Source organism: Monodon monoceros, unplaced genomic scaffold (assembly GCF_005190385.1).
Source record: "Monodon monoceros isolate NGI ecotype Baffin Bay Population unplaced genomic scaffold, NGI_Narwhal_1 Super_Scaffold_20, whole genome shotgun sequence".
In the NCBI taxonomy this organism is placed as follows: Eukaryota; Metazoa; Chordata; class Mammalia; order Artiodactyla; family Monodontidae; genus Monodon; species Monodon monoceros.
In genome coordinates, this window is record NW_021703777.1 from 73,832,603 (window position 1) to 73,844,753 (window position 12,151).

A 12,151-nucleotide genomic window follows, 5' to 3' on the forward strand; every position below is an offset into this window, starting at 1 on the left:
CATACTTTATGTGGCCATGTCAGTAATAAAACATTTTAGTGGATGAATTATGGCAGTCAGAAAAAGCAAGATACTTCAGCTCTTTTCACCCTTGCTATTGAATCTTGGAGGATTTGACCCAAGGGGTACTTGGAACTTCTTGTTGGCTATTGTTCTGCTAACACTTTAAGCTATTAGTAACTGTAAGCAGAAAGATCAAAAGTATTTATGAAAATTAAATTAAAATATAATAGAACAATCGAGGACAGTAAAAGATTCTTGAAATATCTGAAGGAATATCACAATTTTCTCATGATTTGCTAAATCAGAGATGATACACTGGTATCCGGCAAATGGATTATAGGCCAGGTATGAGACACTGAACCCCTACATCCTCAGAGCAGCCAGGCAGTGGCCTGGGTCTAAGGGACCCTAGACTGGTCTCCTGACATCCACCATCTGTACAGCACCAGAGAAGCCAGCTGCAGAGAGCATGGAACAGCCCATTATTGACAAAGGACCCATGATGCCACTAGGGAAGTTTATCTTCTAGGTGTTCAGGAATAAGTTTAGCAGCCTGAGTTCATATTGCGGGGAAGAGAGTAGCAAGGAAAGAAGCAGATCTATGAGAAATACTACTACACAAACAAAAAAACTCACAAATCCATAAAATTTAATATGGACAAAAAAATTAATAAATGAACCAAAGTGCTGTTGTTCATAGAAAAGGACAGGTACTAACAGAAGTAGTTTCAGGGCTTCCCCAGTGGTGCGGTGGTTGAGAGTCCGCCTGCCGATGCAGGGGACACGGGTTCGTGCCCCGGTCTGGGAAGACCCCACATGCCGCGGAGCGGCTGGGCCCATGAGCCATGGCCGCTGAGCCTGCGCGTCTGGAGCCTGTGCTCCGCAACGGGAGAGGCCACAACAGTGAGAGGTCCCGCGTACCGCAAAAAAAAAAAGTAGTTTCAGTAAAATCAAAATTAAAGGGCAAAAATATAGAAGTGGTTTAACTGCTCTTATAAGAAAATTCATCCAGGAATTAAACTGACTTAATAGTGCTATGTCAAGTAAATACTTTCTTGATCAATTTTATTGCCATTGGTAAAGTTATGGTTGGAATGTTTGTGTTCATAAATAAGAGTTAGAATGTCTGAGGGAATCAAAACAGGGTCAAAATGGGGAGTAGAGAGTCCACTGACCACTTAGTGATACCTGTAAGAATTAAGGAACAGGGTTTCCCATCCATCCTTACCAGAATCTCTACTGAAGACACTGCCTGACCTGTAATCCAATATATCTCAGTCCAGTAATTGGTGCAGGCCGTAACTCTCATCAATTCCTCTCTTCCTTTGAATGATTCTTGATGCTGGTCATAAAATAAGTCCTATATTTGAAGTCATACACCCATTTTGACTGTTCTTAGACTCAAGTCCTAAGGTCCACGATTCCCATTTGTCCAAAAAATTGTTGCACCCAATCAGAAGAAAAGACAGTTAATTCATATTCACAACATATTCACAGGATGACCTTTGCTCCCTGCTTCCTACCCCCAGCTCACCCATTGTTCCATAAAGCTCAGGGCTGGGTGGGTAAAGAACAAGAAATAGGATAGATGGAAATGGATGGGTGGTGAGGGTACAAGAGGGAATGAGAAGGGAGAAAAGATTGGACATATCTGATACCATTTTTTTTTAAAACCAGAAAACAAGAACAATAGAATAAAAATACTTGTTTGCACATATTCTATATTCACCATGAATTTTACCTGCCCTTCATTTATATTCTAAGATGATGCATTTTATTTCACTGGAATTATTGTAATGAAAGATCGTTTTTTGAAATGGGAACTGAAAATGTGGATTCTGTAACAATAATCACTGTATTTATAGGTATAATGATAATAAGTACCATTCTATTGCTTTTATACAATGTAGTAGAGCCAAAATTTTACATGTGTCTTTTTAATTTATCCTTACATTTTATACTGTTTACTGTCTTCTAGACATATTGTTTTCTGAACACCAGAATCCAGGACAATGCACTTAAAAGTGGGTCAATAATCACTTAATAAGTAAATGAATGAATGACGTTCTTACAACCTGGACATAACTGACATTCATCATTTCACTTTTGGTGAATATATTGTGGGTTTATATTTACTCACACAGATTGGTAAGTGTAGGAAAATAGCTTCAAATTTAGATGAGAACAAGACCCCTTTACTTCCTGAGATCATTTCTTTATTCTTTCTTGTTTAGAAGATAGTTTGAAAGTGCTTGTTAGAAAACAGTTTTCTTAGTGGAAAGTGACTCAAAAATGAAGTCTCAGTTCAAGGCCTCCTTTTTATAAAAAAGGAAGTGAGTATGAGGTAAACTGTATAAACAAAGTACCGCAGAGATGAAACTTAAACCAGGAAGAAACATGCCATCAATGTACTTGATGAGAACACATGTGTCATGTGAAGAGACATGACAAATACAGCCCTCCTTAAATTAGTTTTGGCCATGGTGATCACGTTCATTTTAATTTTGCCAGAATATTTCAAGACACCAAACAGTGAGTATTTAATTACAATCTATTTTTTCTTTTTTAATTTTTAAAACTTATGTCAGCTAATGGTTACAGGAAAGGCCTTTGTTTTTGAGTACATGTTGTGTGGGCTGAAGTTCTATGACTGAAAAGCTAATAAAATGAGATTGCAATTTTAGTTGACTGTTATATAGAACAGTACAGTACAGTACTTACAGTACTTAAGTATTGTAGCATACAACAATGAAATGAAAAAATGAAAAGAAATACTTGAAATCTGTAGTCTAGCTTTCAAACATTGAGTTTACAATAATCTCATCGTATGATTTTGCTCTTTGAAAGTTTCCTTCAAAAGAGTTTTAATTATGCTTTTACATTCTGGAATTATTTTATAAAGAAAGTAACATTTACTATGTTAAAAATGCTTGAATTCCCTCTATCACAACTATTTCACACACATCACTTACTGTCACTTTATGGAAATGTATTTAGATTTTTTTCAAAATAAGAGGGGTGCAAATTTAAGCAGGTGTATGCCTGTGCATATTTGCAAATAGAGAAAAATGGAACAAAATTAGCTTTGTGTATATTTCAGAAAATTGTGATATTGCTGAAACCTAGAGTAGGAAAATAAATAGATGTAAATTTAAACTATGTTTATGTGTCAGTAAAAGATTTGAAAATATATTAGTGTGATTGTTTGAATGGTAATTGTGCTCCCTAGCATCTTATAAGAAGAAAAAGTAAAAAGAAAATGTTGTGTTCTATCAGTAAAAAGTTATCATATGAATTTGATTAAAATCAGACAAAAGCTTATATTTCATGACTTTTTGCAATGATTATTTATTATTGCATATACATAATACTAAGTGACCAGATGAAAATACTTTTGCTAATAACATTTGGTGACATATTGCAATGATTATTTAATATTGTATATACATGATGTGAAGTAGCAGATAAAATTTTTTTTGGTAAACACTATGAATGTCCATTTTGTGAATAATTGAATTTTTCAAATTACTCTTGGTTTTCTGGCATTATGTTGCTTAGATTAAGCAATCATAGCATATATTTTAATTCTTGATTTCACTGAGTGAAAATATAAAAGGAATAGTTAGAATTGGAATGGAGATAACCTATTTCAATTTTTAAGCTATTGTGGGCTGAGGGGTAGCTCATTTAATAGCTGTCTAAGGTAGGTCAGATAGATGTATCTAGCAACTCCAAAGAAAATCAGATTGGATCTAATGAAAACCAGGTAATCAGTCTAAAAGATTTAATGATCTATTTGCTAAGTATTGGTTAGTGTTTTGTGAGAACTGGTGACTACAAGAGCATGTTAAAAGTTTTTCTTTTGGGGGCAGATGTCTCGACAATAATCAACCATCATTGATAATGATTTTGTACTCTTAGTTTCTTAACTGATTACAATAGCTTCCAATACTACCTTTACTGCCTCCTAAAATTTAAAATACCCATTTCTCTTTTCCTTGTCCAAGAGCAACGTAGATATTTCCTCCAACTCTTTTTAGAGTGATGGATTTATCTGAGAATTTTGTTTCAAAGGAACTCTCCTTGGAACCAACAAACAAAACTGTTTGAAAACCACCATTTTGTCCTAATATCATTTTGTGGTAGAAGGAATTTTGCACAGAGCTGCCATAAATGAAAAGTTGATTCTTAGGCAAAATGTTTTACACATGCAATAGTGTAATAATAATGCTTTATATTTTATAATGGTTTATGGATCACCAGGAGCAAGTTTATATAGCTTCATTTTATACAGTTCTATATTGATTAAACTAAGGGCACATAATTGTTTTGTCTTTTAAAAAAATTATATTTTTTTTTAATTTTTTTTTTTTGCGGTATGCGGGCCTCTCACTGTTGTGGCCTCTCCCGTTGTGGAGCACAGGCTCCGGACGCGCAGGCTCAGCGGCCATGGCTCATGGGCTCAGCCGCTCCGCGGCACATGGGATCTTCCCGGACCGGGGCACGAACCTGTGTCCCCTGCATCGGCAGGCGGACTCTCAACCACTGGGCCACCAGGGAAACCCTAAAATAATTTTTAATCACAATAAGTTGCCTTATGAAATGAGCTGACTTGTTAACTGATGTATTTCATAAAATAAAATATCTAGTAAGATTATTTAGATGATAAAAGAGTTCCAGAAGTGCTAAAATTAACCTTGAGAGTTTCCCATGTAGTCTTACCCTTCCTGTCAGTTACTTGTGTCTTTTTTCCATTCTTATATTCTATTCACTTTAATTTCTAAGATAAATATTATAAAATGATTTTTACTTGCAAATTATTTATTGATACACTGTCTTTAACATGTCAAATGAATTCAAAAGGAATCTTAATGAGGAATAATGTATTCACCAGGTTTAATAGATTTGATTTCAACATAATAAATCCTCTGAAGGCCTAAGTTAAAAATAGAACACTGTGTTTGATCATTTTTCATCAAGAAGGTATCTGAATAATCATTACACAGAATATTCAATTATTATAATTACATAGTATAAGCTATTTAGTCTAACTTTAGCAAAGATGGGGAACTTCTTTAATGGTGTTTGGGACTTCTAATGACTTTGCATTGGTTTGCACTGGCAAGATAGCTTATTCTAGTTTTCAGTTTATTGGAAAGGCAGCTTATACTAAGACATAGTAGTTAATATAACGGTTTCATACTCTTATATTGCATTAGATAATAGAGATATAAAAGGGTATGGATATATTTTTATTTAGAGTTCTTGAAATTAAGGGAGCTGGGTTGTTCCAAATAAAAGATGTTTTACCAACCTGCTTTAGGTGGACTTACAGTGTTTAAGAGAGAGAGAGAGACCTGGTTAACTCATATAAATCTCAGTGATCTTTATTTATTCTTTCACTTATGAATAGTGTCTAACTGTACTAGGAACCCAAGGCTACAAAAATGAAGGCAATTCTTCCTTCAAAAAGTTTTCAGTCAAGGGGAGGACTGACTGGTAAATAATTAAATACAATACTGTAATCATGAAAATAGCAACGTTAAAAAGATGCAATGGGAACATAAAAGTTGCTTCCAATCCTGTCTGGGGGAGGATGTTTCTTCCATTTTCATTCACAAAGAGAAATAATTGTCAGAGTTCTAATGATCACCCAATATTTCTCCTTCACTACTTGCAGGAGCACTTTCTAAAAGAAGCAATTGTTATTGATTCTCAAATAAAATATATTCGTATTTATATCTCAGAAATTCTTGAAGCCAGAAATTTTAGTGAGTTATGTGAGTATATTCCTGACTGTGGTGACGAGGACCAGGAATAGCACAGATGAAAACACCTCATACCTAATTTCATCTAGCTGTTTTGACTTCCTCTCTTACTTTTTTTTTTTTGCGGTACGCGGGCCTTTCACTGCTGTGGCCTCTCCCGTTGCGGAGCACAGGCTCCGGACGCACAGGCTCAGCGGCCATGGCTCACGGGTCCAGCCGCTCCACGGCATGTGGGATCCTCCCGGACCGGGGCACGAACCCGTGTCCCCCGCATCGGCAGGCGGACTCCCAACCACTGCGCCACCAGGGAAGCCCACCTCTCTTACTTTTAAGAGCCAAACTGACATACACTATGTTTACCAGCTTTCATTTCCCTTCCACTTCACACTTTCTGATGGAAATGGCTGTATAGTGAGCAGTGAAATGGAAGAAAACAAAGGATAAAGGAACCTCAAATACTTACAAACTATAGGATAAACCCTGAAGTATATGAGAGTATGTACATATTACTTATGTCTATATTATAAAGACCAGTGTAATCAGGGTAACTGCAATTAATTTGAGAAATTCTTATCTTAGTTCTCAAAAAATGGGCACTTTATTTTCTTATTGGCTGATGCATTAATAATTTAATCAGTAATCCCCAATCAGGTTTGGGATATAGTCATGACTATTAAAAAAAGTTTTTTAAAAATTTAACATATTTATACATACATCTGCAGGTACTATATACCAAGTACTTTTACATATAATAACTAATTTTAACTCATTAAAGATTTCAACTCATTAATGGTGAAGCATCATTCTCAAGGGAGACTATTCTGAAAATCTACAGGAAGAAGGAATAAGCCTAGATGGATAAATTTGCTTTTTTTTAAGATTTTATTTCTTACTGATTTTTCTGAATCATTATAGTTTTAAAATGGCTACTAATGGACATGGTTTTTTTGTTGTTGTTGTTGTTGTTTTGCGGTACGCGGGCCTCTCACTGTTGTGGCCTCTACCGTTGCGGAGCACAGGCTCCGGACGCGCAGGCTCAGCGGCCATGGCTCACGGGCCCAGCTGCTCCGCGGCATGTGGGATCCTCCCGGACCGGGGCACGAACCCGTGTCCCCCGCATCGGCAGGCGGACTCTCAATCACTGCGCCACCAGGGAAGCCCTGGACATGGTATTTTTACATATATATCTTAGACATACGTACTGGCAAAAAAAAATACTGCTGAAAATAATGCTTATCACTGCTTTGGCAGAATTGGCCTTATTCTCTCATAAGCGAGGTTACAATACCAATAACCCTTGCTTGGGAAGCTTTCTCACTACATGTCTCATTCATTTGCATTGGTAGATAAATGTTCTCTCGGAATATCTTTTTTGTTTTTATAGAAAAAATGGCTTTCTCTAAAACATTAATATGGTAATGTATATTCCCCTTACACTGCTCTCTTTTCTCCATAGCACTTACCACCTATATTATTTACTTATTTATTGTTTATATTTTTTGTTGCCCAATTTCTCCAAATAGAATGTAAGCTCAATGAAAATGAGGTTTTTTTGTCTGTTTTGTTCATATTTCAAGCACTTAGGACGTACCCGCCACATTAGAAGGCAGTCAATTTGTGCTTAGGTGAAATTTCTGAGTCATATTGTAAAGGAAATTAAAAATATTATAGAGGAAATAAAAAAGAAAATGCTTTCTGGAAGGAAGTATTTCCCATCAGACCCTCACAACCATCTTTTAATTTAGGTAGGCCAGGCATTATTATCCTCATCTTACATTTTGAAACATAAAATTTCACCACAAACCTAGAACTTTTAGGTTGTGCAGCCTCTGAAATTTATTTCACAGAATCTCTTACTTAAAAGATATGCATCACTTTACCCTGAATCATTTACCTACCATTTTTTTCCCCAATGGAGAATTTCACAGTGTGCATTTACTTTCCTTGTTTTGACAAATAAAACCAGTAGTCTCTTTCTTATGTCCCAAACCTGCCATTCATATACTGCGACCGTAGGTTAAAAGTGATCCCAAACCTTGCCCCTTCCTCCTAGGAAATATTTTATATTGTCTTCCCCAAATGATCTCTGAATAAATCCATATTCTCTCTAGACTGCCCTTTTCCTAATCTGGTTAACACCATGGATGTATATCCATACACAACATGATTTTTTTTTTCATTTTAACATCTTTATTGGAGTATAATTGCTTTACAATGGTATGTTAGTTTCAGCTTCACAACAAAATGAATCAGTTATATATATACATATACAACATGATATTTTTTCACCCTTTCCCGCTCAATATTGCTAGAGAAGCTTCAACTATTGTACTCAAATGGAAATATAATTGAGTTTTTGCTATTGAAATTGATACTCTTTTGAGTCTATGCCAGTTGTTAAAGAAGCAGACCTGTGACCAAAGGAAAGCAATATATATTAACTAACGTCTTTGTAAATTAGGCAGCTAAGCCATGAACTTCTATCCTGGCAACCAATATGCATATTTTAATTCTTGTGGAATAGAAATTTATCATGGCATATCTTTTATGCAGTTTATGTGGTTAGAGACAAGAATTTTTTAATTAAAAATTTTAAATTAATTTAAATCCTTACCATATTATATTAGTTTCAGGTGTACAACATAGTGATTTGATATCTTTATATATTACAAAATGATTGCCACAATAAGTCTAGTTACCATCTGTCACCATACAAAGTTTTTACAATATTATTGATTATATTCCCTATGCTGGACATTAATTACATCCCTGAGAGTTAATCTCTCTCATCTATTTCACTCTTCCCCTCACCCCTCTCCCCTCTAACAACTACCAGTTTGTTCTGTATGACTCTGTTTCTGTTTTGATATGTTTGTTTTGTTTTTAGATTCCACATATAAGTGAAATAATACAGTATTTGTCTTTCTCTGTCTGACTGATTTTACTTACATAATACCCTCTAGGTCCATCCATGTTGTCACAACTGTCAAGATTTCGTTATTTTCTATGGCTGAGCAATATTCCATTGTATATACAATTGACCCTTAAACAACACAGTTGTTAGGGGTGCTGACCCTCCTTAAAGTAAAAAATCCATGCATAACTTATAATTGGCGCTCCAAACACGCAGTTCCTCCACATCTACCCACTGTTCTGCATCTGCAGATTCAACCAACTGTGGATCTTGTAGTACTGTAGTATTTACTATTGAAAAAAATCCATGTAAAGTTTGGACCCATGCAGTTCCAAACCTGTGTTGTTCAAGGGTCAACTGTGTATACCACATATTGTTCATCTATTCATCTGTCAATGGATACTTAGGTTGATTCCATATCTTGGCTATTGTGAATAATGCTGCAATGAATATAGGGATGCATATATCTTTTCAAATTAGTATTTTTGTTTTCTTTGGAAAAATACCCAGAAATGGAATTGCTGGATCATATGGTAGTTCTGTTTTGATTTTTTGAGTAACCTCCGTACTGTTTTCCATAGTGGCTGCACCAGTTTACATTCCCACCAGTAGTGCACAAGGGTATCCTTTTCTTCACATTCTTGCCAACACTTATTTGTTGTATTTTTATAACAGCCATTCTGACAGGTGGTATCTTATTGTGGTTTTGATTTGCATTTACCTGATGATTAGTGATGTTGAGCATCTTTTCATGTGACTGTTGGCCATCTGTATGTCTTCTTTGGAAAATGTTATTTGGGTCCTTGGCCCATTTTAAATTTAGTTGTTGGATTTTTTTCTGTTGGATTGTATGAGCTCTTTGTGATATTAATCCCTTATCAGATACACTGTTTGCAAGTATCTTCTCTCATTCAGTAGGCAGCCTTTTCATTTTGCTGGTATTTTCCTTCACTGTGCAAAAGCTTTTTAGTTTGACATAGTCCTGTTTGTTTATTTTTGCTTTGGCTTCCCTTGCCTGAGGAGACATATCCAAAAATATTAATAAAACCCATATCAAAGAACTTACTGCCTATGTTTTCTTCTGGAAGATTTATGGTTTTAAGTCTTACACTGAAGTCTTTAATCCATTTTCAGTTCATTTTTGTATATGGTGTGAGAAAGTACTCCAGTTCGATTCTTTTGCATGTATCTGTCCAGTTTTTCCAACACTGTTTATTGAAGAGGCTGTCTTTTCCTCACTGCATATTCTTGCCTCCTTTGTCATGATTAATTGACCATTTAAGTGTGGGTTTATTTCTGGGCTCTCTATTCTGTTCCATTGATCTATGTATCTGTTTTGTGCCAGTAATACTCTTTGATTACTGTAGCTTTGTAGTATAATTTGAAATCAGGGAGTGTGATACCTCAAGCTTTTCTTTTTTAAGATTTTTTTTTTTAAACTATCCGGGGTCTTTGTGGTTCCATACAAATTTTAGAATTATTTGTTCTAGTTCTGTGAAAAATGCCATCCTTGCATCTCTGGGATAAATCCCACTTGATCATGGTGTATGATCCTTTTAATGTATTGTTGACTTTGGTTTGCTAACATTTTCAGTGATATTGGCCTATAATTTTCTTTTTGTTTTTGGTGGTGTCTTTATCTGGTTTTGGTATCAGAGTGATGCCGTCCTTGTAAAATGAGTTTGGAGGCATTCCTTCCCTTTAAATTATCTGAAATAGTTTAAGTAGGATAGGTATTAACTCTTTTTAAATGTTGGGTGGACTTTACCTGCAAAGCTCTCTGGTCCTGGACTATCGTTTGTTGGGAGTTTTAAAATTATTGATTCAATTTCATTATTGCTAATCAGTCTGTTCATACTTTCTATTTCTTCCTGATTTGGTCCTGGGAGATTGAACGTTTCTAGGAATTTATCCATTTCTCTAGGTTGTCCTTTTTATTGGTATATAATTGTTTGTACTAATCTCTTATGATCCCTTTGTATTACTGTGATGTTGGTTGTAACTATTCTGATTTTATTTATTTGGGCTCTCCTTTTCTCTCTCTCTCTTTTAAAAATTTTATTTATTTATTTATTTAATTTATGGCTGCGTTGGGTCTTCGTTGCTGTGTACAGGCTTTCTCTAGTTGCAGCGAGCAGGGGCTGCTTTTCGTTGCAGTGTGAGGGCTTCTTATTGCGGTGGCTTCTCTTGTCACAGAGCATGGGCTCTAGGCACGCAGTCTCAGTAGTTGTGGCGCACGGGCTTAGCTGCTCTGCGGCATGTGGGATCTTCCCGGACCAGGGCTCGAACCCATGTCTCCTGCATTGGCAGGCAGATTCTTAACCACTGTGCCACCAGGGAAGCCCTTCTTTTCTCTTGATAGTCTGGTGAAAGGGTCATCAATTTTATTTATCTCTTCCAAGAACCAGCTCTTAGTTTCATTGGTCTTTTCTTCTCTTTTTTTTTTTCAGTCTCAATTTCATTTATTTCTGCTCTGATCTTTATGAGTTTTTTCCTTCTGCTAACTTTGTCTTCCTTTTCTGGTTCCTTTAGGTGTAAGGTTAGATTGTTTACTTATTTTTCTTGTTTCCTGAGGTAAGCTTATATTGCTATAAACTTTCCTTTTAGAACTGCTTTTGCTGCACCCCATAGATTTTGGATTGTTGTGTTTCCATTTTCATTTGTCCAGGTATTTTTTGATTTCCTCTTTAATTTCTTCAGTGACTCATTGGTCACTTAGCGGCATATTATTTGGCCTCCATGTGTTTGTGTTTTTTCCAGTTTTTTTCTTGTAGTTGATTTCTAGTCTCATACTGTTGTAGTCAGAAAAGGTGCTTGATAAGATTTCAATCTTCTTAAATTTACTGAGACTTGTGTTGTGGAGTAGCATGAGATCTATCTTGGAGAACATTTTATGTTCACTTGAAGAGAATGTGTATTCTGCTGCTTTTCTATGGAATGTTTTATGTATATCTATTAAGTCTGTCTGCTCTAATCTGTTGGCCAGTTTCCTTATTGATATTATGACTGTATGATCTGTCCATTGATGTAAGTGTGGTGTTAAAAGTCCCTCACTGTTGTTGTGTTACTGTCAATTTCTCTCTTTACATTTGTTAATATGTGCTTTATGTACTTAGGTGCTCTTATGTTGGGTGCATATATGTTTAGAGTTGTTTTACCTTCTTGGATTGATCCCATTATCATTACATAATGTTCTTCTTTGGCTCTTGTTTTAGTCTTTGTTTTGAAGTCTATTTTGTCTTATATAATTATTGCTACCTCAGTTTTTTTTTTTCATTTGCATGGAGCATTCTTTTCTCTCCCCTCACTTTCAGTCTGCGTGTGTCTGTAGATCTGAAGTGAGTTTCTTGTAGGCAGCATATATATGCGTTTTGTTTTTGTATGCATTCAGCCCTGCTATATCTTTTTTTTTTTTTTTTGCGGTACGCAGGCCTCTCACTGTTGTGGCCTCTCCCGTTGCGGAGCA

The 12,151-nt window shown here is 35.7% G+C and overlaps 1 protein-coding gene across 2 annotated transcripts in view; it reads left to right on the forward strand.

Annotated features, from left to right (window-relative positions):
* Positions 1–2,411: 2,411 nt before the first annotated feature.
* TMEM156 (transmembrane protein 156) overlaps positions 2,412–12,151 on the forward strand; it is a 48,716-nt gene continuing 38,976 nt past the window's right edge. For both annotated transcript variants that reach the window (XM_029235711.1, XM_029235712.1), the window contains exon 1: positions 2,412–2,535. In XM_029235711.1, coding sequence (XP_029091544.1) covers positions 2,448–2,535 — 88 coding nt within the window. In that variant the 5' untranslated portion in view covers positions 2,412–2,447. The remainder of the gene's footprint in view (positions 2,536–12,151) is intronic.